The sequence below is a fragment of the Rutilus rutilus genome, assembly GCF_951802725.1.
Source record: "Rutilus rutilus genome assembly, chromosome: 1".
NCBI classification, from domain to species: Eukaryota; Metazoa; Chordata; class Actinopteri; order Cypriniformes; family Leuciscidae; genus Rutilus; species Rutilus rutilus.
Genome location: NC_140209.1, coordinates 73,038,398 through 73,066,112, shown reverse-complemented (window position 1 = coordinate 73,066,112; position 27,715 = coordinate 73,038,398). Strand labels below are relative to the sequence as shown.

Below are 27,715 nucleotides of genomic sequence, written 5' to 3'. Positions count from 1 at the left end.
TCTTATGTGTGTGTGTGTGTGTGTGTGTATATATATATATATATATATATATATATATATATATATATATACACACATACATACACACACACACACACACACATATATGAATACTTAAGATGTAAAAGCATCTAAGTGCCATCTGAAAATTTCTTCTAGTTTGATCATTTTTATCAAGCTTGTATGTTTATGTTCAGTTATTTTACTTCAATGGCAAGGAAAAGGACCTATTAATTGTCATTAAAGTGAAATTACTGAACCTAAATATACAAGCTTGATAAAAATGCTCATTTTAGAAGGTTTTTTTTTTCTTTTACATCTGAAGTCTTCATGTATACACATGTATATGAAAGTCTGTGTGTATATGTGTTTTGTATCTGACCTCAGTGTGTTACCCTACATGTATGTATGTGTATATATATATATATATATATATATATATATATATACACACACACACACACACACACACACACACACACACACACACATTGATGGTAATATCAAAAGCAAATACATTACTTTTTCCTTACCAAAAATCAACATCTGTCATTGTTCACAGGTTTATGTGTGTGTGTTTTTTTTTTTTTTTTTTTTTTTTTCTGAGGTAAAATGTATTGGCTAAATGATATTTAACTTATTTGAGAAATTAAACAAAAGCTCTCGACAAAGGCGTGATCTGCGAGCAGCTGACCGACGACTCCTCTGAATTGTGAGCACGAACGACGTAAAAACACAGACGAAAGCGGAAAGAAGAACTAAAAACATTGCTCTAAGTGCAGTCAGTGGAATGGGCTCTTTAAATTTTTGCGCTGATGTGACCGCGCATGTTACGTGACAATACCAACATGGCGCATGTAGTACGTCCAGACTCCATTCATACTACCCGTATTCATACTATATAGAGCGTACTTTTTTAACGGTCGCAAAGTACGTTCTAATTTACAGATGTGGCTTTTAAAAACGTGCGTTTTCTCCCGCGGCATTCGGCAATTCGTCTCGCTGAGTCTCGCAGAATTCTGCAAGTGCTTTCGGGGGGCGCTACTTACAAATTCCCTCAATGTGTTTTGCTTCACAGAATATCCACCAGGTGGCGCATAAAAAAACAACACACTCAAATCCTTACAAGTTTTCTCTTAAAACACTCAAAGGGGTAATGGACAACGTTTACGAATTTTTATATATGCTTTGTCATCGCTGTGGTTTCCAGGAGATGAGTGCATGTAGAATATTTAACATTGCTTTTATTAAAACAGCAAAGTGACGTTCTTGCCAGCGCATAACTTTTTTGTAGGCTACAGCTATTAAGATGATTGTGCGTGCAATGCGCATCTATATAAGTGCAACAGAGAATTTAGTGTGAGCATAATACACGTGACTGCCTGTAAAAACCCAGCAGTATTTTTTTTTTTTTTTATACACAAAATCATTCTAACATAATGAAAGGCTTAAATAATGCGACTTACCCAGATTCTTAATTCGTGCAGATATTTCTTGTGTGATTGTTCTTGTGCAGATATTTCTTGTGAGGTAATGTTGCAGCACAACGCGTTGCATTTATATGTTGGGCGCATCTGATTGCCATTACATTTTTTATAAATATTTTAATTGAACTGTCTTAATGCATTAAGCATAAAGCTTTTTCCACGTTAGTCTCAGAATGTCCGGGGTTGGCTTGAGGTATTGCCGACAGGTTGTAAATCTTTTAAATATTCATATTCACAAAATCCATATAAAGGGTGATCAACAGTTATGACTTCTAAAATAAAATAAAAATGACCAGATAAGAGGTATCTGATTGACAGTTTGACAGATGTTGTTTTTAAAATTAATTACATCATTATGGGGAAGTGGTATTAAACATTTGGTAAAACATAATACAATTATTTTAATTACGCATTTTGTTTGGTTTTGCAAAATGTTCCCTTTTTTTTATATAATTAATTTAATCTGAGATGTGCGTTATATCGCCATGAATTTTGACAGTTTCATTGTTTGTTCATAATAATTTGATTCATAATTGTCATTTTTTTCTAAAAGTAGCAATATTTTAAAGAGATAAAAAGACAGAGAAATGACAGAGAAATTATGTTAGTCTGGTCACATATGGCCAGATCAATTAATCTATTGCAGAAATACAAGACAAAGTGCATGAGAAAATTAGAAGTATGCAAAAGAGCACAGTTCAGATATTGTTAACTGTAATTGAAGCGGTTTTTATAGGCTACACGTTTCTGCTTTTTTTTAAATTGACAATTTAAAATTTTATTCGCCAACACGTTTTGTGATTGATTTACGGATTTATTACAGAAACTTGTCAGAAGCAAAGATATTGTACTAGCATAGGCGTCGATTTCGGTGGGGACGGTGGGTACGCGTACCCACCAGGGGTGCGTTTCCCGAAAGCATCGTTGGCCAACTATGGTCGCAAGTTCATCGCAATGTCCATTGAACTCTATTGGTAACGACGGAACTTGCGACCATAGTTGGCCAACGATCCTTTCGGGAAACGCACCCCAGATTTCCTCATGAGTCATTTTGTACCCACCACTTAACTTCCGTCCATATTAATTTGACTTTTGGTTCGATTTTTTTAACCGTTTTCAGTGGTTATGTCGAGCAATATGAGAGAGAAATTTGGTAATCATTGTCTGACCCAACAAAAAAAACATTATACTATTAATTTTATTTTATTTTTCGTGTCGGCATTTATGAGGGAAAAAACAACGTGTCAGTTCTCGGTTACGGACGTGAGCGCTCTGAAAGCGGCACTAACTGACTGCTTTAAAACTTTCACAGAGACCTCAAACAGAACAGCTGCCTTTCTTTAAATTGAATTTCGTTTTGTATTAATTATATTATCATTATCCTGTAGGCTATAAGTAATTCAATTAATATAAAGCGGCGATTTGTCCACAAATGACTTAAATTAACAACTAGCCTACTAGTCGACTAGGAAAAAAACCTTTATTCCACATATTTTCGAACCAGGCAACAGGACATCTGGGTTGAGCGAGTGACCCTGCGGAATGAACGAGTGGAGCGGAATATTCAGAAATGCGTTCTCCACTCACGAGCTCTGATCGGAACAAACCGGAACCTCACTGTCTGCTGAACTTGCGCAGAAACATCAAAATATAACCAACTTTTTTAAATGGTTTTTAAAACTAAACACTATTTTAGCACAAATTATTAGCTTATTGGCGATTTTTTTTTATAATTATTGACAAAATTAGAATATAGTAAAAGTTTTTATTTTATTTTTTTTAAGTTTTGGGTGGGCCTGTTGAAAAGTGGGGCCGTGCCTGAGCTACAGGACATCGTCTTTCAAAACATAACCTGCGCGAAAGAGAGAAAAAAAATGAATGCGTCATTGTAACCAGAACTTCTGAAAATGCACTTCCGAATGCGTCTCTGTCCCCAGCACATTTCAAACCAAACTGACGCCCATGGTACTAAGCATAAGTGCAAGCAAACAGTTTCCAATGATCAATAAAACAGCATGTGCTGTAAATAAATTTAACTCATCCATAACATAACAACATTAAGTAGAAAAAGAGCAATGACAAATAAGATAAAACTAACAATTTAAATGTCTTTTAGAAATCTGTCTAGATCAAGTAGGCCTACAGTATAGTTCACTTAACCACCAGTCACAACCAATTAAAACCCCCCCCCAAAAAAAAAACGAAATCTAAAAACTTAAATCTGATGGTGTTAGTTGTGTTTTAACATAATTGTAATTTTTCACAATCTTTTGACCTGATTCACTGAACTCATATAGGTTTACTTTATTAATTAAAGCAGCACTGTCCTGGTACAGCATAATATTTTTTTCCATTTCAATGAGATTCAAATAATCAAATTAATAATAAAATAAAAAAAACTTTTTTTTATGTAGGAGTTAAATTTATGTTAATAATTGGAGTAGGATTTACTTAAATAAAAGCTAGGAAACAATTTTCACTCAGAAAATGCTAGTTAATTTAAACAAAATTATCAGCAGCTTTAACTTTATTACTTTTTTTATTATTCACTCTTTGTTTTAGCGATGTTTATATACTATATTTTTGCATTTTGTTAAACTGTCCTGCACTAAAAAGAAACCAATGTAATCTTCCTGATTTAATCACGTAAAACACAAGTCTAAACACAAGCACCACTCTTCTGAATGATGGTAACCAAACCTCCAAGAGTTTGTAAACCAATTGTTTGTAAAACATATTTAATGCTAACTTTACTTACAAATTCAAAAAAATATTTTTTACAGTGTATAAATAAAACGACATGAAGGAAGTTAATTCCAAAATGTAATGGCACAGTCTTTGTTTTAGCTGCTTGTTTTAGCTGCCACAGAGTCAAGAAAGTACAAACCCCCACCCCCCAGTCTGCCAATTCTTTGCCAACCCCCAATGCTAATCGATCTCCTCTCAGGGAATCAAAAGAAAACCGGTTTTTCCAGCTTTCACCAGCGTGTGGGCGGGGTTTTAATCCCTTGCAATTCCTTTGTTTAAATGCTATTTAAGCAAATCTACTACATATGCTTTAAGTTATTTCAAATTAATGTTTATAACTTATAAAAATAAGTTGATATCGCGTAACTTAATTTGACATATGTTGATATAACCAACTGGCATTATTATTATGGATGAATTAAATTTATTTACAGCACATGCTGTTTTGATCATTGGAAACTCTGCTGTTTGCTTGCACTTATGCTTAGTTTCATACCATGTAAAGGGAAACATGATAATATAAAAAGTACTGTACAGTAATGCAGAAAAGCGCATCACAACCATGTTAAAGCTATTAAAAACGTTCAGATGCAAAAAGGAACTAAATGTAAAATTAGATAAACTAGTTAATGATATTGTGCAAATGCTCTCGGTCTCTTTAAAGGTATTCGCGAATTATTGTGTTATAAGACTCAGTTTGAGCAGAAATGAGTGAGAAACACCCATGAAACACCTCATATGTGCTGTAGTCTTTCCTTGCCATTAATGCTTGGATAACAAGCATACGTTTCCTTCCATTAATAATAATAATGTCTAGTGCGGTACGTGGCTGTAGCAGCGTTTCCATTACAGATTTGCGCAAATGTTTTGCGCTATTATCTAAATATTGATAAAAAACTATTGCGAAATGACGGCGTTTCCATTAACCGATGTTATGCGACTAAAACATCCTTTTTATGGACTAAAAAGTCATTCAAAAAATCACGGCAACGGACGTTGGTTATAATATCACAGCCACCGCATTAGACATTAGTGGTGTGTTATCCAAGCATTAATGGCAGGGAAAGACCCCCGAACGACACATATTAGGAGTTTCTGGGTGTTTCGCCCTCATTTCTGCTCCGAGGATTTGATTGTGGCATTTCTTTGAGATTTAGAATCCAGTATTCCTATAGAATCCGTGTATCATTCGTTCAGACGTTTTTTAATTTAATATTGAAAGTAGAAAAATGAGAAAACGGTTCCTTTTTCGATTTTTCATTTTTTCCAAAAAACGAAAAACAAGAATTCAGTTTGATTTTTCGTTCTGAGGTAGAAAAATTTATAAACAGCTGGAATATTCGATTTGTACACGTGGGCGGGAATAATCCGTGTATCATTCGTTCAGTCGTTTTTTTATTTAATATTGAAAGTAGAAAAATGAGAAAACAGTTCCTTTTTCGATTTTCATTTTTTCCAAAAAAACGAAAAACAAGAATTCAGCTTGATTTTTCGTTTTTCGTTCTGAGGTAGAAAAATGTATAAACAGCTGGAATATTCGAATTTTACACGTGGGTGGGAATGAAACGCCCCTTTCCTTTGATTTGTCAGCCGAAGATCAAACTGTCCCGTCATCAGTTCTTCCTCAGTTCTGCACTGCAGAATAAAAGTCCTCGCGTTGTGATTCCTAACACGTTTTTTGCAACTACATTTCATCTTTTTTTCCCATCAAATAACCAGACTAACATGGCTCGACACAACCCGTACTGGGAAAAACACTAGACAGGGCTTTCTTCTGTGTAGATATAAATTCACCTACGCTTTGCATCAGCTGGGTATGCCTAAATGACGGCTGTTAGCCTACATGGTCGCCCTCGCCCAGTAAAATTTTTTTTAAATAATAAATGAAGGTATAAATCAATATAATTAGTTGTAAATGTAATATTTTTAACACTAATACAAAAAGAAAAGAATAATGCATTGACAATATAATATTTCTATATTAACGTAAACGCATGACATTCAGACTGACTATCTAACAACCAGAGAACAACAGAGATATTAAAATACACACTCTTCTGAGTTTTATGATGTAGGCCTTGTGTTTTATTAAAATGTATTAATTTATATCTCAAAGATGTGCGCTTGTACGCAGCGCACCGGGTCATGTTGAGAGGGAAACAAACGCATTTTATTATTAGCCTATTCAGAAATAGTGTAAAAGATCGGTAAATAAAATGCAACATTAACATTATAAACACTATTAATAACATATAGGCTATGTCTATGCGTATTTTACTTCCCCTTACTGTAGCCTATGTCAAATCCTTAAATGAATGGTAGGCCTATTCAGAAAACAACAAGAATGAAAAATAAGTAGCCACGTATAATAAAAATATAGCCTAATAGCTTATAAAAATAGCCTATTTTGTCCTTTATTATAAACAACATTTAGCCAATTTTAAACGCCAAGCCTAAACGAATTTATTTGAATCGAAACTGAAACTGTACCGACGTTGGTTTCGCGCATCTCTCATTCGGTCCAAAGTTTCCATATTTGCAATGTAACATTTGGATGCTAACTAGTAATGTAAAGAAGGCTTTATACTTAAGTCGAGTCCCAATACACGTATAGGCTAAATCAGCATCTTCACAGCAAGGGAAATGAGTTTGGAATAACAGCAAGCCTTTGGAAAATAAAGAAAACAACATGATGCGCTGCTTTAGCGCGTCTCAGTCCTCCTTGAACATCTTTCTGGCGCACACCAAAAATAAACCAAAATAGAGTGAATAGCCTTCTGACGCACCTACTTTTCAAAGTCAACATTTAGATTATTTTAAGTAAAATGCATTATATAGTCACTTAAGAATAAAACACAGCGTGGTTCATGATAAAAAAAAAAAAAAACGTGACTTTACAGTTCGGAAATAGGAAAATAGCAAACCCCTGGCACTTGAGAACTCCTGGTCTACACAGAAGAAAGCCCTGTCTACTGTTTTTCCCAGTACGGGTTGTGTCGAGCCATGTTAGTCTGGTTATTTGATGAAAAAAAAAAAGATGAAATGTAGTTGCAATAAACGCGTTAAGAATCACAACGCGAGGACTCTTATTCTGCAGTGCAGAACTGAGGAAGAACTGATGACGGGACAGTTTGATCTTCGGCTGACAAATCAAAGGAAAGGGGCGTTTCATTCCCACCCACGTGTAAAATTCGAATATTCCAGCTGTTTATACATTTTTCTACATCAGAACGAAAAACGAAAACTCAAGCTGAATTCTTGTTTTTCGTTGGTTTGGAAAAAATGAAAATCGAAAAAGGAACTGTTTTCTCATTTTTCTACTTTCAATATTAAATAAAAAAACGACTGAACGAATGATACACGGATTGGGAATGAACCGTTTTCTCATTTTTCTACTTTGAATATTAAATTAAAAACGACTGAACGAATGATACACGGATTCATAGGCTAATTATTGTTTCTTTTATGAATTTAATAAAGAATTCTGTCTCGTATTCTGTCCAAATGATCCATGTAGGCTACTTTTGTGTCCATTTGTTTTTCCTTTTTTAACCCCTAATTGAAAAATGAAAAATGAACGGTTGTTGTCTTTTTAAAACGCAAAGTTGAACACCAAAATTTTAATTTGAACTGGCTACACCAACTGCTGCGCAAAAAAAGTTAATATAGACGAATTTTCAGATTTTTGTTTATGACTTTTTGCCCCTTTATTAAACATTTAAAATATTCACAAATTAATATGGAAAATATGTCAATTTTACTGGTTTATAAGGCCAAATTAGAAATGATTGTCTTTCCCGCACACTGTAAACCCAAATAAGTTACCAGAACTCAAAAAAATTGAGGCAATCGATTGCCTCAAATTTTTTAAGTTGATTAACTTAAAAGTCACAATTTTCCAGAACTTAAAAGGTTGGATTACTGCTACTTGTACCTTTTGATAACGGTTAAATTAAAGTGCTCATTAAGCTCAGAACTGGCAGAACTCAAAACATTTAAGACAATCAATTGCCTCAAATTTTTTAAGTTCTGAAATTCAAAGTACATTAATTCATACAATTAACTTAAAACTTTCATGTAATCTCAATGTGAACACTTTTATTAGTATAAACTTAGCTTTTAAAAGCTAATCTGCTAACATTCTAATTTGCTAACATATTAGCAAAAGTATGTTATACAGAAGCACTTGCTGTATGAGCGCATCAATATAAAGGGATTATTTGCTCTCAAATCAAGCTGCATGCACCACTTGTCACCATGATGGTAACTATCCTATGCCGTAAAAAAATCCTAATTTTACAAAAAATAACTGTGATTTTTTGACGATCATTTTCTTTCATTTTAAATTGTTCTCAAAACACTGTAAAATTACAAATAATATCTGTAAAATAAAAATTCAGCTGTTATTTTAGGTATTGTGACATTAATGACAAATTCCAGTAATTCACATTTTTTATACAGAAAATTGATTGTATTTTTCATATAGTATTTTTTCTGTTTTCTTAAATAACATAAAAATGTATGTAAAATTACAAATATAATCTGTAATTAAACAGTAACAGAACAGTTAAATGATAAAATGGTCAACTGACTGTCAGCTCCCCAAAAAACTGTAAAACATCCTAATTTGCCTAAATTTTTTGAGTTCTGGTAACTTATTTGGGTTTACAGTGCAGTGCTGAATGAGAAGAGCCATTAATATTATTAATAAACTATTGTTTTCTAAGTGTCGGCTAAAATCACATCTCCATCTCCGCTGTTAAGCAGATGCGCTTTTAGAGAGAAATATATCTTTCATACGCATTACATGATGAGAAGGTATTAGCTTTCGATTCAAATTTGTTCGTTTTAAAGTGGACATTTCAAGCTTTAGCCTACATAGGCTATATTTTGTTTCAGTTCTCGCGCTCCAGTTTACGGAGATCATGAAAGTGCGTCTGATTGTTTCTTTTATTTAACAAAAGCACAGCGTTTTCTTGTTATTGTGAGTTTACACAAATAAAAGTAGTTGAGAATAATGTATTTTCTGTATGACCAGAAATGATAGAGTATTTTAAGTTGTCTCCACTGTTGATAGGAAAATGCAAGTGTTCGTGCCCGCGCCTCCGTGCCATGCAGTGCGTGCTCCGCTTTGTTCCTTTTTTGCATAAAAGCGTCTTCTAAATATAGCCTTTTAAATGTTATAATAAAATAATATAAAATTATTATTATTTGTGTAGCTATACATGGACTTCAAACACACCGCGTCTTCTAAGTGAAGTGACTGTAAATGCGCAAAAACTGTTTCCATTGCAGTTTTGCGAAATATTCCTTTTTCGAATTGCCTGAAAAACCACCTCATGCGAGCGTAAACACTTTGTGATAAATGGGAGTTTTTGCGAAATTGACGTGTTTCCATTAAGCATATTTTCAATTCGCAATTTCAATTTGCGCAATTTGAAGGGTAATGGAAACGCGGCTTGTGATATCTATAAAACGTCCGTTGCCATGATTTTTGGAATGACTTATCGCGAAAGGAAAAAAATGACGCTGTAGTCGCATAACATCGGTTAATGGAAACGCGTCATTTCGCAATATTTTTTTATCGATAGGCCTATTAAAAAAAAAAAAAAAAACTCAAAAGTTTTGCACAAATCTGTAATGGAAACACGCCTAGTATGGCCTACATGAAACACGACTGCCATCTACAGGTTTTAGTAATTCCTGCGTCCAACACCTAATCCTCCTTCTGTAGGATCCTGCAGAATTTCGGTAGTGCTCGTGGCATTCTTCTCTCTGAGACGCGCATTTTTAAAGGCCACATCTGTAAATGTAGTACCTACTCCCATAGTACGCGATTTCGGACGCAGCTTTAGTCCATATATGGAACACATGAAAAAGTGCCATAATCATGTGACATTTTGGGGATTTTTCAAAAGTGGGGTTGCAGCTTAATAGTTTAATTGACTGTTTAATTTTATTACTTTAAATTGTTCTGGCTCTGTGTGACTGAGGGAAAAAATGCTTAAAAGAAATATAATAAATAAATGAGCAATACTCACGTCAGTGTGTTGAGTTGACAGTGTTTATCCTGCAGTAGAGCAGCGATCTGATTCACTCGTGTGTCTCCTAGTTCATGTTCACTCAGATTCAGCTCTCTCTGGAGTAACGGGTTTTTACCCACAACTCTATTCACATACTGACAGGCTTCCTCTGCAGCAGGACTCACAAACCTGCAGAAGAGGCAATTCAGGTATCAACTAAATGTCCACTGCATTACAAAAAATGATTGATACGATAAAAAACGTAATTATTGTTTTAAAGACAAGCTTAAGTTAGTTATTTAGATGTCAAATTTTTCTTTAAACATTTAAATACACAAATAAATATATATTTAAAAGTAACTAGAGCAACACTCAGTCCTAAAGCAAACATAAGCATAAGAACAGAAAGGTCTCACAGAGCAGAAGGGCAAAAGCTCACTAGATCATGATTTTCAGTATGAATATAAAGTGTGAAATTAAGATATTTCTGTCTTTAAAGCAGGAGGAGTGAGTCAAGTCAAGTCAAGTCATCTTCATTTATATAGCGCTTTTAACAATGGAGCAGCTTTATTCAAAAGCTTCAAAGAATTTTAAAAAAATTCAAAGCAGCTTTACAGAGATAAGCGTATCATTTAAGGTAACAGAGATTGTTTTGGCTTAATAGCAGTTCTTTAATAAAGTTATTTTCCAGCTAAAGTTAGTTTTGATTGATTTGCTTCCGTCGCAACAATCATTTGTTATTAAATTAGGGGCCGCTAAGACGACACCATTCTCTCTACACAGACTTTAAACGCGAACCTGTGAGAAACGCTGATGGCGTTCACATGGGCATTTAAAATGGGTTCTATAGTTATGTGCGTTTGAATATACGCAGGTTTGGAATTCCCTACAAGCCAAGCCTAAACAAAGTACTTGTCTTTCCTTATAAATTTTGATAAAGAATTTTATTTTATTTTGTCGCTTCGGGGTAGGAAAGCGAAACGTGAGAAACATCAGCACAGAGAAAACTGGCTTGTGAAACTGCATGTTTGAGAACATCTGGAGACTCATAGACCTGGTGCAGAGAGATGCAGTGAATCTGGGCTTGATGGAAAACTATTATTGTTAATTATTAAGGTATTCTCCTGAATGTCAGCACACATATACTGACCCATAATGTCTATTTGACCTGTAGCTCGTATCACAACTAAACTGTGTTGGCGGTTATCATCATCATGACAGAACCTGCAGCATCTGATCTGATCTTGATCATTTTGATGCAACAAATTGTACAGCTTATTATATAACTAAAATAATATATTAGTTATGAATATTTAGCCTGCATATAGCTAATTTAGTTAATTATTTTATCTCGTTTCACCTCAGTGTCTTCAGTTGACAGTCTGGATCCTGCAGTAAATCATTGAGCTCCTTCACTCCTGATTGTCCAGGATCATTTCCTGTGAGATCCAGCTCTATCAGGTGTGAAGGGTTTGATCTCAGAGCTGAAGCCAGAGCTTTATAACCTTCTTCTGTCACACTGCAGTTAGAGAGTCTAGAACAGAGAGGAAAACATTCAGCTGATTAATCAGTTAAACCTGAACGATATAAATCCTTAAACTGAATTTAACTTTATTTTTCATATTCTTCATATTCTTCGTATTGAAAGTCAGTTGCAAAAACTGACAATTGAATATGGAGGCAAACAAAAGGCTCAGTGAACTTTAATATGTTAGACATCAACATCCCTTTCAAGATTGCAATTAACTAAAACTGTACAACTCTGAAAGTCTATGATCTGAAAATGGTCGGAAAATTTGAAAATTAAAGTTTGGGAATGGCCCAATAAAGTCCAGACTTCAATTCCATTAAAATGCTGTGGAAGGACTTGAAACACAGCTCATGTTTGAGAACATCTGGAGACTCATAGACCTGGTGCAGAGAGCTTTGCAAGGATGAGTGAAACCAGGGGCGCAACTACCAAGTGTCAGAGGGGTATGAAGCAACAAATTTGGCGAACAATTTATCAATTCTTTAAGTGGTGGAGTTGAATCGGGTTACATGCTTATTTCACAGATAAGAATTAAATTTTAATTTGATTCAATGGTTATTTAAAGTTTTACTTGGCTTTTTCAGCCACACTTCAGAGAACTTTAGAGCGCTAATGTCTGTTAACATCTATCTTTAGCCCCGACAGATCTTTTTCAACGACAATTCACTACTTGTACCTGCTCGCTCAGTGCTCACAGCGCCCCTCGCAATATTACGCTCGCGATATCTTCAATGTCAAAATTCTATGATGGAATCTTATGAGGGCGCCTAATCTAGCCTGTTAGTCCTCTAAAATGTTATATAACATTGAGGAAATGCAGAAATGATTTAGAAATGCACAACAGCAGCTACATATAGAAAATACCAAAAAAATAATTTTTAAAATAAAAGTTTATTTATTTTACCATCGCATGGTGCTGCGCCCCTATGCGCCGCATATAGCGCATACCCACTTTTTAAGACACTGACAGACCAAAATACCTTAACAGTGGTGTAAAACACTCCAGGAAGTGTTTAGACGAGACTAGCTGCAAAGCTGAAAGCAGAATCAAAGATACACAGCTTCCTCAAAAGCACTAAAATACATTAATCCTATTATATACAATCTTAAGAGATAAGTGATTTCTACTAGGTCTCACCCTCCTTTCTGTGGCAGATTTACCAGCTCTAACAGAATCATCTGAATTCTGACTCAACACTAGGTATGCAAATAACGATTAAATCACTAAATTATAAATTACTATGAACAAAAACAGCCCAATATAATTGTTAATTTATAAGTAGACGAATATACGGAAAATACATTATCCATTAAATATTATAATCCCCTGCAATTATTTGCATTACAGTGCAGCACCAAATGAATGCAGCACAAAATGAACGCTTAATATCACTTCGGTATTACTCACTGAAAAAACACAACAACAGTAAAATGGCACAATGACAACCTCGCTTATATTGAACATCAAACTTTTATCAACAAAACAAATAGGACAGATGGCATAGTATACCCCCGTTGTAACACTGATAAATGAAAGTCTTACTGTTTTCCCCTAAATTTAAAACAAATTCTTAGTTTGTGGTTCATTAGTATTAATGAAAATACATCAATAATAAAATAGTACAATGATAAATTCACTTATATTAAACATTGGACTTTTATTAACAAAATTGATAAGAAGAATGATATGCTATACCCACATTGTAACAAATAAATAAAAGATCTTTGGACTGCTTAGTTTGTGGCTCATTATTATTTTGAATGAAAAACACAACAACAATAGAACAAAGACAAACTTACTTATATTAAACAAAGAAATGCAACTTTTATTTATAACTTTTAGCCTCTGGAATCGTCCCGTCAGTCATTGCACCTTACTTTAGTCATGTGACTCATGTGGCTCAACTTACCTCAGTATCTCCAATTTACAATTTATATACTTCAGTCCAGTGCAGAGCAGCTTCACTCCTGAATCCTGCAGATTATTATTGTTCATGTTCAGCTCTTTCAGATTGGTATCTGATCCAAGAACTTCAGCCAGAGCTGAACAGCTTTTTTCTGTTAAGTTACAATCATTTAACCTACAATAAATCACAACAAAGAATTAGATGGCACACATACAATACATTTTCTATATACAAATATTAAATACATTTTCCATTATTTTTTTTACATAAACAGCATACAATGCATTCAAACAGCATTAATCTACAAAAAATACTATTTCCAGTACATTAGTATTTTTTATTCAGTGACAAATTTCCTAGATAAAATTAAGCATGTTTGAAAAAAATATTTGCGTTAAGATTTATTGCTATAGGATTTCTTCTCTATTTCTGTCACCTGATGGAGTTTGGGTTCTTGCCACTGTTGCCTTTGGCTTACTTAGTTGGAGACACTTAATATTCAACAATATTATTGACTTGACTGCACTGACACTATTAGATGAGACAGTTCACACTTTAATGGCAAGTTAAAGGCATTTCAATATAATTCTAAAAATACCTTCTTTAACATGTACACATGTCTTTTTGTTATAAAATCTGGCTTTTGATAAATGTTTATTTGAAAATCTCTCAATCTACATATTGCATTACATTATTATTACATTAAACAACAGAATCACTGATAAAAATAAGCATTTAAAATGTCTAATTACTGGGAGATACAGAGGGACTGTCACAGTGTGGTGCAGGCAGAAGACGAAGGAGAATCAAAAGTTTCAATGCAAACTTTTGCTCACAATATAAATAATACAGGTACATAGAAGACGGGCAGAAGGTTCACACACACTAAATACAACGGAGATCGGACAAGGACTGACTGAACAGAATGGAACTTAAATACAAACACAGATTACACTGATTAACAGAACACAGGTGAGATAGATGACGATTAGTGGTCGACCGATATTGGTTTTTTGATGGCCGATGCCGATATCTTAGAGAGCAGGATGGCCAATGGCCGATGTAAAGCCGATATTTTTATTATATACTTTATATTTATTTTAATCAATATTTAATAAATTATATATAAACTAGAAAACAAATCTTTTTCATGCTTATACTTTAGATGGCAAGTTCTTGTATCTGCAAACCTATTACAGTATTTTTCACCAATAAAGTAATTGTTTAAAAATATATGAATATGTGAATAAAAAGGAAGCAAACACTGTAACAGGGCACTCAGTAATCTGGTAATATCGTGCGCACTGGTAATCATATTTTTTTCACATAAAGACAAGGTAAGGCTAATATTGAATACAGCACACAGTTACAAACAGGAACCAAGCAAAACTCGAACTGAAAGTCCAAACAAACACAGGTGACAGGGACCACTAATATATGATGTGGTAATATATATGCACTTTATTTAAGAAGCCGTTTTCATAAAAATCTCAATGTTTTATATTATAACCTTGCAGAATTTCATCATACTTGTTGGCAATATAAATAGCATCTGTACCAAATTACATTATTTCCCCCCAGTTTGGGTATATCAATAAAATATGTCTTAAAAAAATAAATAAAAATCAGACTATTATTTCATATGTCAGGCTTTACATGGATAAGTTCATGTTCATCAATGAACTTAATATAGAGTAATGATGATATAGAGTAATGATGATGATGAACTCTATATTCAGTTCATCATCATCTGAATATAGCGTAATGTAGATAAAGACATTTTTCAGATGAGAGCAAAACATAATCTCAAACTAGTGACACAGACAAGCTCACCAATTACCCATTCAGCAATGTAGCTGCTGCGCACATGTTCATTAATCAATAAATTCCACCTGCTCTCCTCCTTACCTATGCAATTGCAGAATTTATTTTCCCCCTCCACCCTATAGCTCCGTCAGCCTATCTCCGTTCAAGTGCTGCGAGCCCACATAGCATGGGTTTCCCTTCAGGTTCTCCAGTTAAACTTTCATTTCTCACTACTGCAGCGGTGCTTTCTCCCCTCATCAAAATATATTTCTCTCATTACCGCAGTAGTGATTTCATCTACTGGTCTAACACCAGCTTTCAGAGTAAACTTCGTTTCTCACTGCCACAGCAGTGATTTCGGCCAGCTTTCAGGGTACGTCCAGGCCCGTCGCCAAGGGGGGGCATTGTGATGAGACAACGTCCCCCCTAATCATCATGGTCATTCAGTGAATTTACTATTGAGAGCAAATAACCTTAATTCAGTGGATTTGGCCATTCATTTATTCAATAATGAAATGTCTTCAGCAGTAGGCTATTTAGCTCAAAGGAGCTCTAATATCGACAATGGTAAGTTTAAATTGTCTTCCGTAATATGAGTCGGAAATCAGTCGGAGCCGCAGCAGGCAAGGCTAACCCCTGGCCACGGACTTAATGATGAGGTGGTGATGCATTCATGTAACCAGTGGGTGACGTCACTGCCACTTACACACTAAAAAACTGTCACAAAGAACCGGCAAAAGTAATGATTATGAAGGTGTCAAATAAAGCAAGCAGACATTTGAATTGTTTATTAACCCCCTGAGGTCGACAATCATGCCCGGCGCGATAGGCACGCTTTTTTTCTTATGAGTTCAAAAGAGACTCAAAATACTCTGTTGACTTTGATATTACAAACAAGTTTCATACATCAATCGATCCTGTTAAGTGTGTATTATTTGTGTGTATACTCACAATAAAAACAAAGTGTTGTGCTTTTTGCCAAATAAAGAAAAATAAACATGATGCGAGTTCTGCTTTCTCTCTGTCAGTGAAGTCAATTCTGAAATAGTGTTGCACGGTGCACCGATACTTCAAAAGTAGCGTGATTCTCGGAAAATAAAAACGTCACGATTCCTACATTTATTAGTATCGATACTTCTAAGAATGACCGCGTTCCAGATTTGTAAGGCCGGGCGACACACTGGCTGCGTGGCGTGAGTGTCTCAGCTGCGTGGCGTGTCCGTTTTTATTTCGGCTCCCATGTTAACAGGTTAGAGCTAGCACACTGCCTGCGTGACACACGCGCCCGAGCCGCACGGAAAACGCGTGCATGCTAGAAATAGAACCGACGCCTATTTTTCATGCGACACACAAGCGTGTTGGAAGCGTTTCCAGGCAAAATGACCAGTCTATGTCAAACTACAAACTTTTGATGGGTACTGTATATAGAATACACAGTATAAACAGAATAAATATATAAACGTTTTGCAATGATCACTCAAATGTGGTGATCAAACACTTGTGTGACAAAGATAGGCTATGTAATGGAGGCAGGGTGAATGATAGAATGAGAATTTGAGCTGTAACCAAACTAGTTTGCATTGCATTTTATATTTTATTATATTCTAAATACTGTTGCATAATCTTCACTAACGACTTTGTCCTTTTAATTTAGTCATCTTATTTAAAACATAACTTGTATCAATAAATATATCAAAAGTGTCACTGACAAAACCTTATCTTCTATTTTTAATCTTAATTTCTCTAATATCTACCAGTGGAGGAAGAACTCAGATCTTTTTAGTAGTAAAATTAATCATATAATGAAAACGTTTATAATTACATATGTACAGTAGTTTTATACTATTTTAAATTAGTAAGCAAAATGTACTAAACGTGAAACTAGGCTAGCCTACACTTAATGCAAAATGGCCCTATATAAAGTGTTATAATTATATAAATTATTGGAGTAGGGCTGGACCCGAATATTCGAATATTTGTTCGGTGGGTTGGTAGTGGATTTGAAAATTTGACATTTGAATATTCGTTGGTTTTTTTCACATCTGGGATCCCCCGCGAAACGGTTCTCATTCGCGCTTGAATAAGGCCGGCGACACACTGACTGCGTGACATGGCCGTTTTTATTTCGGCTCCCATGTTAACAGGTTGGAGTTTGCACACTGCCTGCGTGAGACACACGTCTCTCAGGCCCGGCTCGAGCCACGCGGAAAACGCGTGCAGTGCATGCTAGAAATATAACCGACGTCTGAGTGTTCCAGCAACTGTGTTCTCTGGCTAGAGCGCAGAACAGCGGAGTGTGTGTGGACTGAAGTGCATGTCTGAGCTTGTGTTTTGGGTTAAGCTGCGTTGCTTTGACATTGTGGAAAATAGAATAATAGAAACAAAATGTATTAGCCTTTTTACCCGTTATTATCAATTTAAATTAATCTCGTTTTTTAATTTAACAATTTCGTTTTTCTTTATTTAAATTTCGTTTTTTCTTTATTTAAATTTCCTTTTTCTTTATTTAAATTTCGTTTAATTACTTTATTTAAATTTTGTAATTTCTTTATTTAAATTTCGTTTTTCTTTATTTAAATTTTGTTTTTCTTTATTTAAATTTAGTTTTTTCTTTATTTAAATTTCCTTTTTCTTTATTTAAATTTCGTTTAATTTCTTTATTTAAATTTTGTAATTTCTTTATTTAAATTTCGTTTTTCTTTATTTAAATTTCGTTTTTCTTTATTTAAATTTCGTTTTTTCTTTATTTAAATTTCGTTTTTCTTTATTTAAATTTCGTTTTTCTTTATTTAAATCTACCCTTTACTGTCAGTAATTTGTTAGTCAGAAAAATATTAGATTACCTTAAAAGTATTGCTTAATTTAACAGACCTGTGTGTGTGCGTTTTATATCACTGCAGTGTCCTTCTAGGACGCATTCTCTGCCCGCGGGAGGTGCGCCGCTTCCAGCTCGCGCTGTTCTGTAGTTTACTAAACGTGTATTAATTCTGAACGTGTCGCATCTCGCGTGTCCATCTATATTGCACCAAATGCCACAATGCACTCCCTTGAGAAGTCGATTGGATTAAATAATAAAAATGCAAACGGACATACAGACACATAGAGAATCCTACCTTTATTAGAGAGAAAAATATGTTCAGCACCGTCTATCCGATGTCCATTACTACCGAAGCTTCGAAGCTCAAAAAGCTTTAACACTGTGTCTACACCAGAAGCGGCTGTTATTTTTTTGCCACTTTTGCCAGTTCTTTGTGACAGCTTTTAGGTGCTTTATTGGCAGCGTCATCCTTACATAAATCATGCACGGCGCACGCTGCATTTTTTTTTTAAATATTAATTTATCGGCCATTATAAATGCCGATACCGATAGTTAGGAAAATGCCTAATATCGGCCGATAATATCGGCCTGCCGATATATCGGTCGGGCTCTAATTTTCAAATACTGCACCTGTCAATACAGAACAAAATATTCTGTAGCCTATTCTTCTGTCAACACTGCCGACGTTGTCTTTGCTGCTATATATTTATGTTTAACATGAAGCATAGGCCTTCCACAACTCTATCCCAATATGTCAAATATATCACCAATGAGGCTTTACATTGGAAACACAGTTGTTGTTTTTTTCACAAATTGTGCTTGCAAATTGTATAATATCCAAGGTAAACACTTCTAGTAATTGTGCAGTTAATTGTTGTCATACTGTATTTTCAGAAAGTTATGGAATATATTCTCTACCCAAATGTGTCACTAATAAAACACAATAAAAATAATACATATATATATAGTCCTTCCATTCTTTCTTGTGGCTCAGTCACACACCTGAATGAATGGCTCATTATGTATGCAGCTTCATTATGCGGGGGCATTGTCTCCTCAGGTGTGAATCACACCCACTCGCATATTGCCTTTCCAAAGAAAAAGTGTCTTACAAAAATTAAATCAATGTATTGTTTTATGTGAATGATTAGGCGGGGTGATTTTCACATGATTTTGCAGAAAAAACTCTAGGCGACAAAATGCATTATTCAGAAGTTTTGTGGACACATATTTAGTAGGTGTTTTGTGGCCTTATTTCAGAAACTTTCATTTTTAGTTTTTTCAATAACCATGCACAAACATTATTCTTTCAAAAATACAAACATGTATACATGTTGCTCACATATTATGGTAGCCCTGTTTGTGCTAAATAGAGTGTAATTATACCTTTGCCATTAATATGTTTATAAGCAACTGAAAAAAGCACAAATGTCAGGGCATGTCAGAACATCTCAAGGACCCCAAAAACACCTCAGACCCCAGAGGGTTAATAAACTAGTGTTTTCTGTGTCAGTGTCGGTTGACAATGCTGACTTGCTATGTTCACAGTAGTGAACGCGCCTCTAGAAAGAAATGCACATTTCATACAATACATATTACATAAGCTGAGAGTATAGCCAACTGTTTCTTTTCATTTTGAATTGTTTTGTTTGATATAGACATTTCAAGCTTTCTATATATATATTTTTTTCATCATGTCTGTGAGGAAAGTAGCCTATACTACTCTGAGTTTCAATTCACTTATAAGACGAGCTCCAGTTCACGGGCAAAGCCAGTGATCGCTCTAGCGCCTCCAAGTCCTGATGTCGGCTATATTTGCTTCTTATTTTTTAAATCCAGGCAATTTGTCGATGAAACACTGATTAAAATTAAGATTAATAATGCATTAAAATTAGTGATGCACCGATGTGAAAATTGTAGCCGATAGCGATACCCGATATTAATATTGCTGTTATGGCCGATACCGATATTTACAGATGTCCATATCTCTGTATAGAAAACACATTTTTATGATAATCAAATAAAGAGCTATTTTCCAAAACACATATTTTTATAATATAATGCACGACGACACACATGCATTATATTGCATTGCATATAATGTCTGCTGGTCAACTTGTCTAAAATTAAGAAACCCCTAGAAAAAAAGTAAAAAAAACAAAAAAACAACAACAACAAAAAAACATAGGAACATTGTGTACAATTAAGATAGGCTGCTAATTTATTATTCCAATATCCAAATATGATATTTGGCTTCTATTTGTGACGAGCTGTCTTTGCGTTTGAACATTGCACATTTTAAACAGGCATTAGCTGAATAAATGTTAGCCAATACAAACATATTTATAGAAAACAGTTGACATTGAATAGACAGGAGTCCAATAATAGCATAACGAATCACTTATTCTAAAAATAATATCAAGAATAAGTTAGACGAATCCGACATATGAAAACACGGATGGATAATACAAAATGTTTTCTGACATTTTGACAGAAAAAAAAAACAAGCAAGAACAAAATTTAAACTTAGCCCGTCAATTTTCATTTTACAATTATCTTCTCTCTCTGTGTGTGCGCGTCCGTGTTTGTGAGAGAGAGCTCGCGCAGCACTGATACAACAGTACTTTTTAATCTATAGGTAACGAACGCGCTAGTTTTTATACAAAATAAATATGTAACATAATTAGGTAATTTAGTTATTATTAACACAATAATGTAACACATGAAGGCTATGTTTCTCAACACTGAGAATGAATAAATAAACGCCTGTTTCTCCAGACTCGCTCTTATCATTAATCCACAGATCAAACGTGCTGACACTTTTGAGAAAAATCTAATTCGAACGGGTATCAAAAATATCAAGCAATGTATTCGAATATCTACGAGTCAAAAAACGATCAGTCAAAAAATGCGTCATGAAGAGGAAAAAAAACATATATAAGTCACACTGGACTATAAGTCGCATTTATTTAGAAATTTATTTCACAAAAAAAAAAAAAAAAAATGTTATGGACGGGACAGTTCTCCGTTACGGACGCGAGCGCTCAGAAAACTGTCCCGTCCATAACATTTTTTTTTTTTTTTTTGTATAAAAGACTGCTTTAAAACTTTCACAGCGACCTCAAACAGAAAGCACAAAGCCCGTCTTTAAATTTTATTTCGTTTTGTATTAATTGTATCTTAATTTTGATCAATGTTTCATCAACCAATAGCCTGGATTTTAAAAAATAAGAATTAAATAGAAAATATTTAATCACGACACGGAGGCGCCAGTGCGTGAACCTGGAGCTTGTCTCATAAATGAACCGAAACCACATAGAAAGCTTGAAATGTGTACTTTTAAACAGAACAATTCAAAACGAAAGAAAACAGACTGTTCTCTGCTTATGTCATCCGTATGAAATGTGCATTTCTCTCAGGCGCGTTCACTACTGCGAAGATCACGAGTCAGCATCGTCAACTTCATCTTCAACTTCACACGTCAAATACACAGGAATGACTATCGGCCTGTTCACATCGGCCCTATTTTGACATCGGAACGATACCGATGTGTCAAAAAATGACTATATTGGCCGATATTATATCTGATATATCATGCACCACTAATTAAAATGCACATATTCATGTACATTTTTTACATAAACACTTTTTACATAAACTTAGCATTTAAAATTTTAAATTATTGGGAGATACAGTAACAACCGATAATGTACAGTATATGTACTTTATTTAAGTAGCCTGTTTTATAAAAATATTAATGTTTTATATTATAACCTTTCAGAATTTCATCTTTCATTTTAGCAATATAAAAAACATCTGTACCAAATTACATTCTTTCCCCCAGTTTGGGTATATGAATAAAATATGTACTTTTTTCCCCTCAACTATGAGTATGTGCTAATATATAATTCTATATAAGTCATAACAGTCTGGTGTATCATATTGATACAAAACATGCAAACATTTTTACATGGTCTTTTATATTTTGTCTAAAGGTTTGATAAACTGTCTCCACACACACAAAAAAAATCTGACTATTATTTCATATGTCAGGCTTTACAGGGATAAGTTCATGTTCATGATGAGGAATCACTATAGAGTAATGTAGATAAAAATATATTACAATACTTACAGAGCTCTTCTGGAGGTTTTGATGACTGCCGATAATCTAATGAGACACTCGTCTGATTTCTTGAATTTCTGAAGCTCAAACTCCTCCAGCTCCTCCTCTGATGTCAACAACACAAAGGCTAAAGCAGACCACTGGGCAGGTGAAAGGTCACCAGATGAGAGACTTCCTTTGCTAAGGTGGGTCTGAATCTCCTTCACCAGAGTTTGGTCGTTCAGTTCATTCAGACAGTAGAACAGATTGATGGATCTCTCTGCAGGAAGATTATCTTCTAATTTCTGCTTGATGTACTGAACTATTTCCTTGTTGCTCTGGTCATTGCCATCTTGCTGTGTCAACAGACCTCGTAAGAGTCCTCGATTGGACTGAAGCGACAGACCGAGGAGGAAGCGAAGGAAAAGGTCCAGGTGTCCATTGTCACTCTCGAGCGCCTTGTCCACTGCAGTCTTGAGAAAATCAATCATGGTTTCATTTGTGTTTTCCTGTTCTGTAGACTCATGATCAAACACACTTGTCTTGTTGATGTCTAGAAACAGATGTGCATAAAGGGCTGCAATAAACTCTTGAATGCTCAAGTGAACAAAGCAGTACATGGTACCAAGAATGATCCCTGTTTCCTCCTTAAAAATCTGGGTACACATGCCTGAGTACACTGATGCCTTATAGACGTCAATACCACAGGCTTCCAGGTCTGTGTCATAGAAGATCAGGTTGTTTCTTTCCAGCTGATGAAACGCCAGTTTCCCCAGTGAAAGGATGGCGTCTTTATCCCAGGAAACATCTGGTGTGTATTCTCCATCATACTTTCGGCGGCTCTGCTGGATCTGAAAGCGGAGAAAGTGTGTGTACATTTGTGTCAGAGTCTTGGGAGTGTCTTCTGTGTTTGATTCCTGCAGTGTTTTAGAGATCGCATCAGCCTGAGTATTTTTCACATCATTATTTATTTTCTCCTCCAGAATGTTCTGGAGAACCGTGGCTGATATCCAGCAGAAGACTGGGATGTGGCACATGATAAAGAGACTCTTTGATTGTTTAATGTGATCTATGATTGTGTTGGCCTGATTCTCATCAGTGAATCTTTTTTTGAAGTACTCTTGCTTCTGTGCGTCACTGAATCCTCGTATCTCTGTCAGCCGGTCGATACAGTCAGGAGGAATCTTACTGGCAGCTGCTGGTCTGGTGGTGATCCAGATGAGAGCAGAAGGAAGCAGATTTCCCTTCATGAGGTTCGTTAGGAGAACATCCAGAGAGGCTGGTGACGATGCATCACTCCACGTCTCATTACAATCAAACTTCAGAGGAAGGCGACATTCGTCCAGTCCATCAAGGATGAACAGCACTTTGAATGGATTCCTTCTTGTAAGGTTCAGTCCTTTTGTCTCTGGGAAAAATTTAGTTATAAGGTCCATCAAACTCAGTTTTTCTTTCTCCATTAAGTTCATCTCTCTGAATGGAAGAGGAAATATGAAGCGGATATCTTGATTTTCTTTTCCTTCAGCCCAGTCCAGAACAAACTTTTGCACAGAGACTGATTTTCCGATGCCAGCGACTCCTTTTGTCAGTACAGTTCGGATCTTCATGTCTTGTTCAGGAGCTTCAAACAAATTTGTGCATTTAACCTGTTTCTCTTGTGCTTCATGATGCCTGGAAGCAACTTCAATCTGTCTCACCTCATGTTCAGTATTGACCGGTTCACTGCCACCCTGAGTGATATAGAGATCTGTGTAGATGTTATTCAGAAGTGTGGAGTCACCTTGCTTCGCAATTCCTTCAAACACACATTGATACTTCTTCTTTAGGCCGGATTTCAGCTGAGGAATGAAGAGCAGCTCATCTAAACACAGGAACAGAAAATAGACAGTTTTAGTCTTCATTTTCTCTCCTACATTTTAAGAGACAATCAGACAGATGATCATGAGTCTCTAACCCTCTAGAGCATCAGCAGCTTCATCTTGCTTCATCTCTCTCAGGTAATGTAGTGTGAGATCAAGAGCTGATTCTTTGATACTGGATCTGTTCTCATTAAAGTCCTTCTCAAAGTGTTGTGTGTTCTCATTGTGTAATATTTTCTTAAACTTCTCCAGCTCATTCTTCAGAAACGTGATTATTTTGCTCTCAAGATCCTACAAACAAAAGTAAGAGAAAAGACACAATTTAAACCAAATTGTACATCTACATTTTGTCAACACAATTTATTCAATAACTATAATATCTATAAAAAAAAATCCAGTTAAAAGACTAACATGTTAACCAGCTGATATTTTTAACAGATAGAAAAATAAAAAATATATAAGTGCTTCAGAGGAAAAAATGGATCTGGAGGAATTAAATAAAATGTCTTTGTTCAATAACATATTTGTTTGTTACAAATATTAAACATTTATAAAAATGTGTTTTCCTACTTGGAAGATTCCTAGAAGATTGTCTTTGAAATTCTCGTGGTTCCTGTGAGTCTGAACGTCTGAGTCTAATGTCTCATATTGAAGCCTGTAATCAAATAAATCAAATAAATACTGATTTTCCAGGCAAAATTTCACAGAAAGAGAAAAAGCATTAGCTGTGAATACTCTGATAAATATTTATCAGATCAAATATTTATCAGAATAGTCAATGAGAAATATCATGATAAATGATTCAATGATAAATAATGATAAATATTGGATCTAAAAATGTTTCATGATTGGTATTCGCTGATACAACTTTTAAACAGACAACGTGTGACAAAAAATTTGAAACTTATGAAATACCTTTTATTAGATGATGGTGTTTTCTCACTGAAGTCTGGTCCTCTATCTTTAGACTGATCACTCCTCAGAGACACAGAGCTGGACACATGTGAGCCTGATCTTACACTGATGACACAACGAACAGAGAGAAAACACTTTACTACAGGAGATACTTTAGTCTCATTTGAAAAGGTTTAATGTTGCAAATAGTAATTAAATGCAGTATAGCTGTGCATTTGTCCATTTACTACAGTCGGATGGATAAACATATATACATGTTTAGTTTCATGATCTATTTTCCACCATAGTGTATTTGTGTCTCCTTGTGGCTGCCTGTGTAATTGTGTTACTGGAATGAGTTTCATAAGGTTCCCAGGAATTGTGTTTTATTTGAGACTTATTGTTTTATTCAGTCAAGTTCAATCATATACACCACTGTAGACAAATAATACAACAATATAATGCAATGTAAACACACAAAATACCTTTTATTAGATGATGGTGTTTTCTCCCTGAAGTTTGGTGGTTCTAAACCTTTAGACCGATCACTCTTCAGAGACACAGAGCTGGACACATGTGAGCCTGATCTTACACTGATGACACAAAGAACAGAGAGAAAACACTTTAGTAAAGGAGGATCAACTGTGTGTGAAACACATCTGTGTCTTTATCTAATCCTCCACAGAAATACACACACTCACACAATTTACTGTTTTATAGTTAACTACTATTTTATTTTACTGGCTCACATTAGTTTAACGATTTCTTTAATATATATGAGAGAGATTTAATATGTTACAAAAATACTTCACTCTAATTTATGAGAACATTTCAAGTTTTTGTTTATTGACAGAAATAGAGAGCAGAAATGTCTGTGACACAGTTGAACAGTTGAACAGTTACTTGAATTAAATTAAGTGTATAGTTGTTTCCTAATGTCTGTCAATAATTGTATGATCTAAAAACTGAAGTCATTTATTTGGATTAATTCAGCGTCTAGAAGGTTATAAACAAATTATTAACTGTGATATTTTCTATAGAGCAAACAGGGCTTTATAGACAATGTCAGAGTTAATTTAAGAAGTTAAAAATAGAAATTGTGCAAAGCATGTGCAAATATGCTTAAAGTTGTGTTATTGACAGGGAAACACAAAGTCCAGTGGAGTTTAAACTGATGAAAACAGACGCAGTCTTACCTGTGTTTCTCTGAGAGACTCATCTGAGAGAGAGAGTCCTTTCCTCTTTCCTCTGACATACTGCAGCTAAACTGACACTGAAAACTGATCAGCACTGCTTTCTGGAAACACTCAATCCTTCAGCATCACCTGGAAATGACACCATTTTACACAGATGAAGAACATCTTATTTAAGACAATAATGAAGAATGCGGAGTTATCATCAACAACAGCAACAGCAAAAACAATCTATAAAATAAAGTGAGTTACAGACAAATATATTGCCATGTAAAATAACCGAATGGTCTTAATCATTTCTGATTGTTTAATGAGTTTAACTGACTCTAATATTAATTCATTGGGGAACAGAAATTGTGTTTAAAACTTTGAGTGGGAAAATTGAAGCTGATTTGTTATATTCTCTATTATCGTTTAATATCATTTTACAATCATATTTACCCAATCTTTATTAATTGTTGAATCGTTTGTAATTTAATCATTACTTCAAGTTCACAATGATGATTGATTTCATTACTTTCAAATGATCCTAAAATAACTGATTGAGTAAAAGTAACCAGAATTATAATAGACATACTGTATAACTACTAACCATAATTGCTATATTTGAACTGCGATATTCAGTTTAATAACAGCAGATTGTTGTTCATTGACGTCAGGCTTCATCTGTCTGTCTACTGTAAATGTCTGCTTCAAAAATACTTTCGATTTCACACCACAAAAACAACAGCCTAAAACTGAAGAGGAAATGGGGGAAAACTTTCAGAAACATATTCGTTTTCAATAAACCTTTCTCAATAAATCTTAATTTTTTAACTTAAAAAGATTGTAGTTTCTGGCAGATTCTTCGTCTGTTCAGAGTAGCAGAAGAACAGCTTCGATGGATTGTGGATTAAACACATAAATGGCCGCGAGTGTTATTAGATTTGGAGGCATTGTGCTAAATCTGGATAAATGTTTTCTGGATCATAGATTATATCAAATCCAGTGAGCAACAGGTTTGGGTATCATGATGTTTGCTTCATGTGACAGGCTTGGTGAGTGAAATTATAGTTGTATTATCTTTCTGTATGTATAATTTTCTTAAAATGCTCTGTCTAAAAGCGACCAAAACGACATTTAACTCCAGCTCACCATCGGTTCGCCAAACTGCTCCGTCTCCAAAACGTTCGTACACATAGGTCACAGTTCGCGTGCAGATGCGCACATTTTCCCGTCAAGTTTGTTTTTATAAATCACAACTTATGCGTCGGAAGTGTCGTCCGCCTCTCTCAGGGTCTGTTCTGTGCGACGCAGCGGTGATAAACGAGGCCCAGATGCTTTTACTTTCGTTTTCCTCTTCTTCGT

At 34.8% G+C, this 27,715-nt stretch overlaps 2 protein-coding genes across 2 annotated transcripts in view; both read right to left on the bottom strand.

Moving 5' to 3' along the window:
- Positions 1–27,715, bottom strand: part of LOC311305794 (uncharacterized protein) — a 1,216,100-nt gene that overhangs the window by 141,053 nt on the left and 1,047,332 nt on the right. The gene's annotated exons all lie outside the window — the stretch shown is intronic.
- LOC311305901 (protein NLRC3-like) lies at positions 603–27,715 on the bottom strand. Its single transcript, XM_084433898.1, has 11 exons — positions 27,503–27,715; positions 26,372–26,500; positions 25,661–25,768; positions 25,197–25,301; positions 24,852–24,936; positions 24,377–24,572; positions 22,453–24,283; positions 13,700–13,870; positions 11,619–11,792; positions 10,037–10,447; positions 603–937 (listed from the first exon to the last, which is right to left on the bottom strand). The coding sequence occupies exons 2-10, from the start codon at positions 26,428–26,430 to the stop codon at positions 10,273–10,275; spliced, it is 2,904 nt and encodes a 967-aa protein (XP_084290024.1). The 5' UTR covers positions 26,431–26,500; positions 27,503–27,715; the 3' UTR covers positions 603–937; positions 10,037–10,272.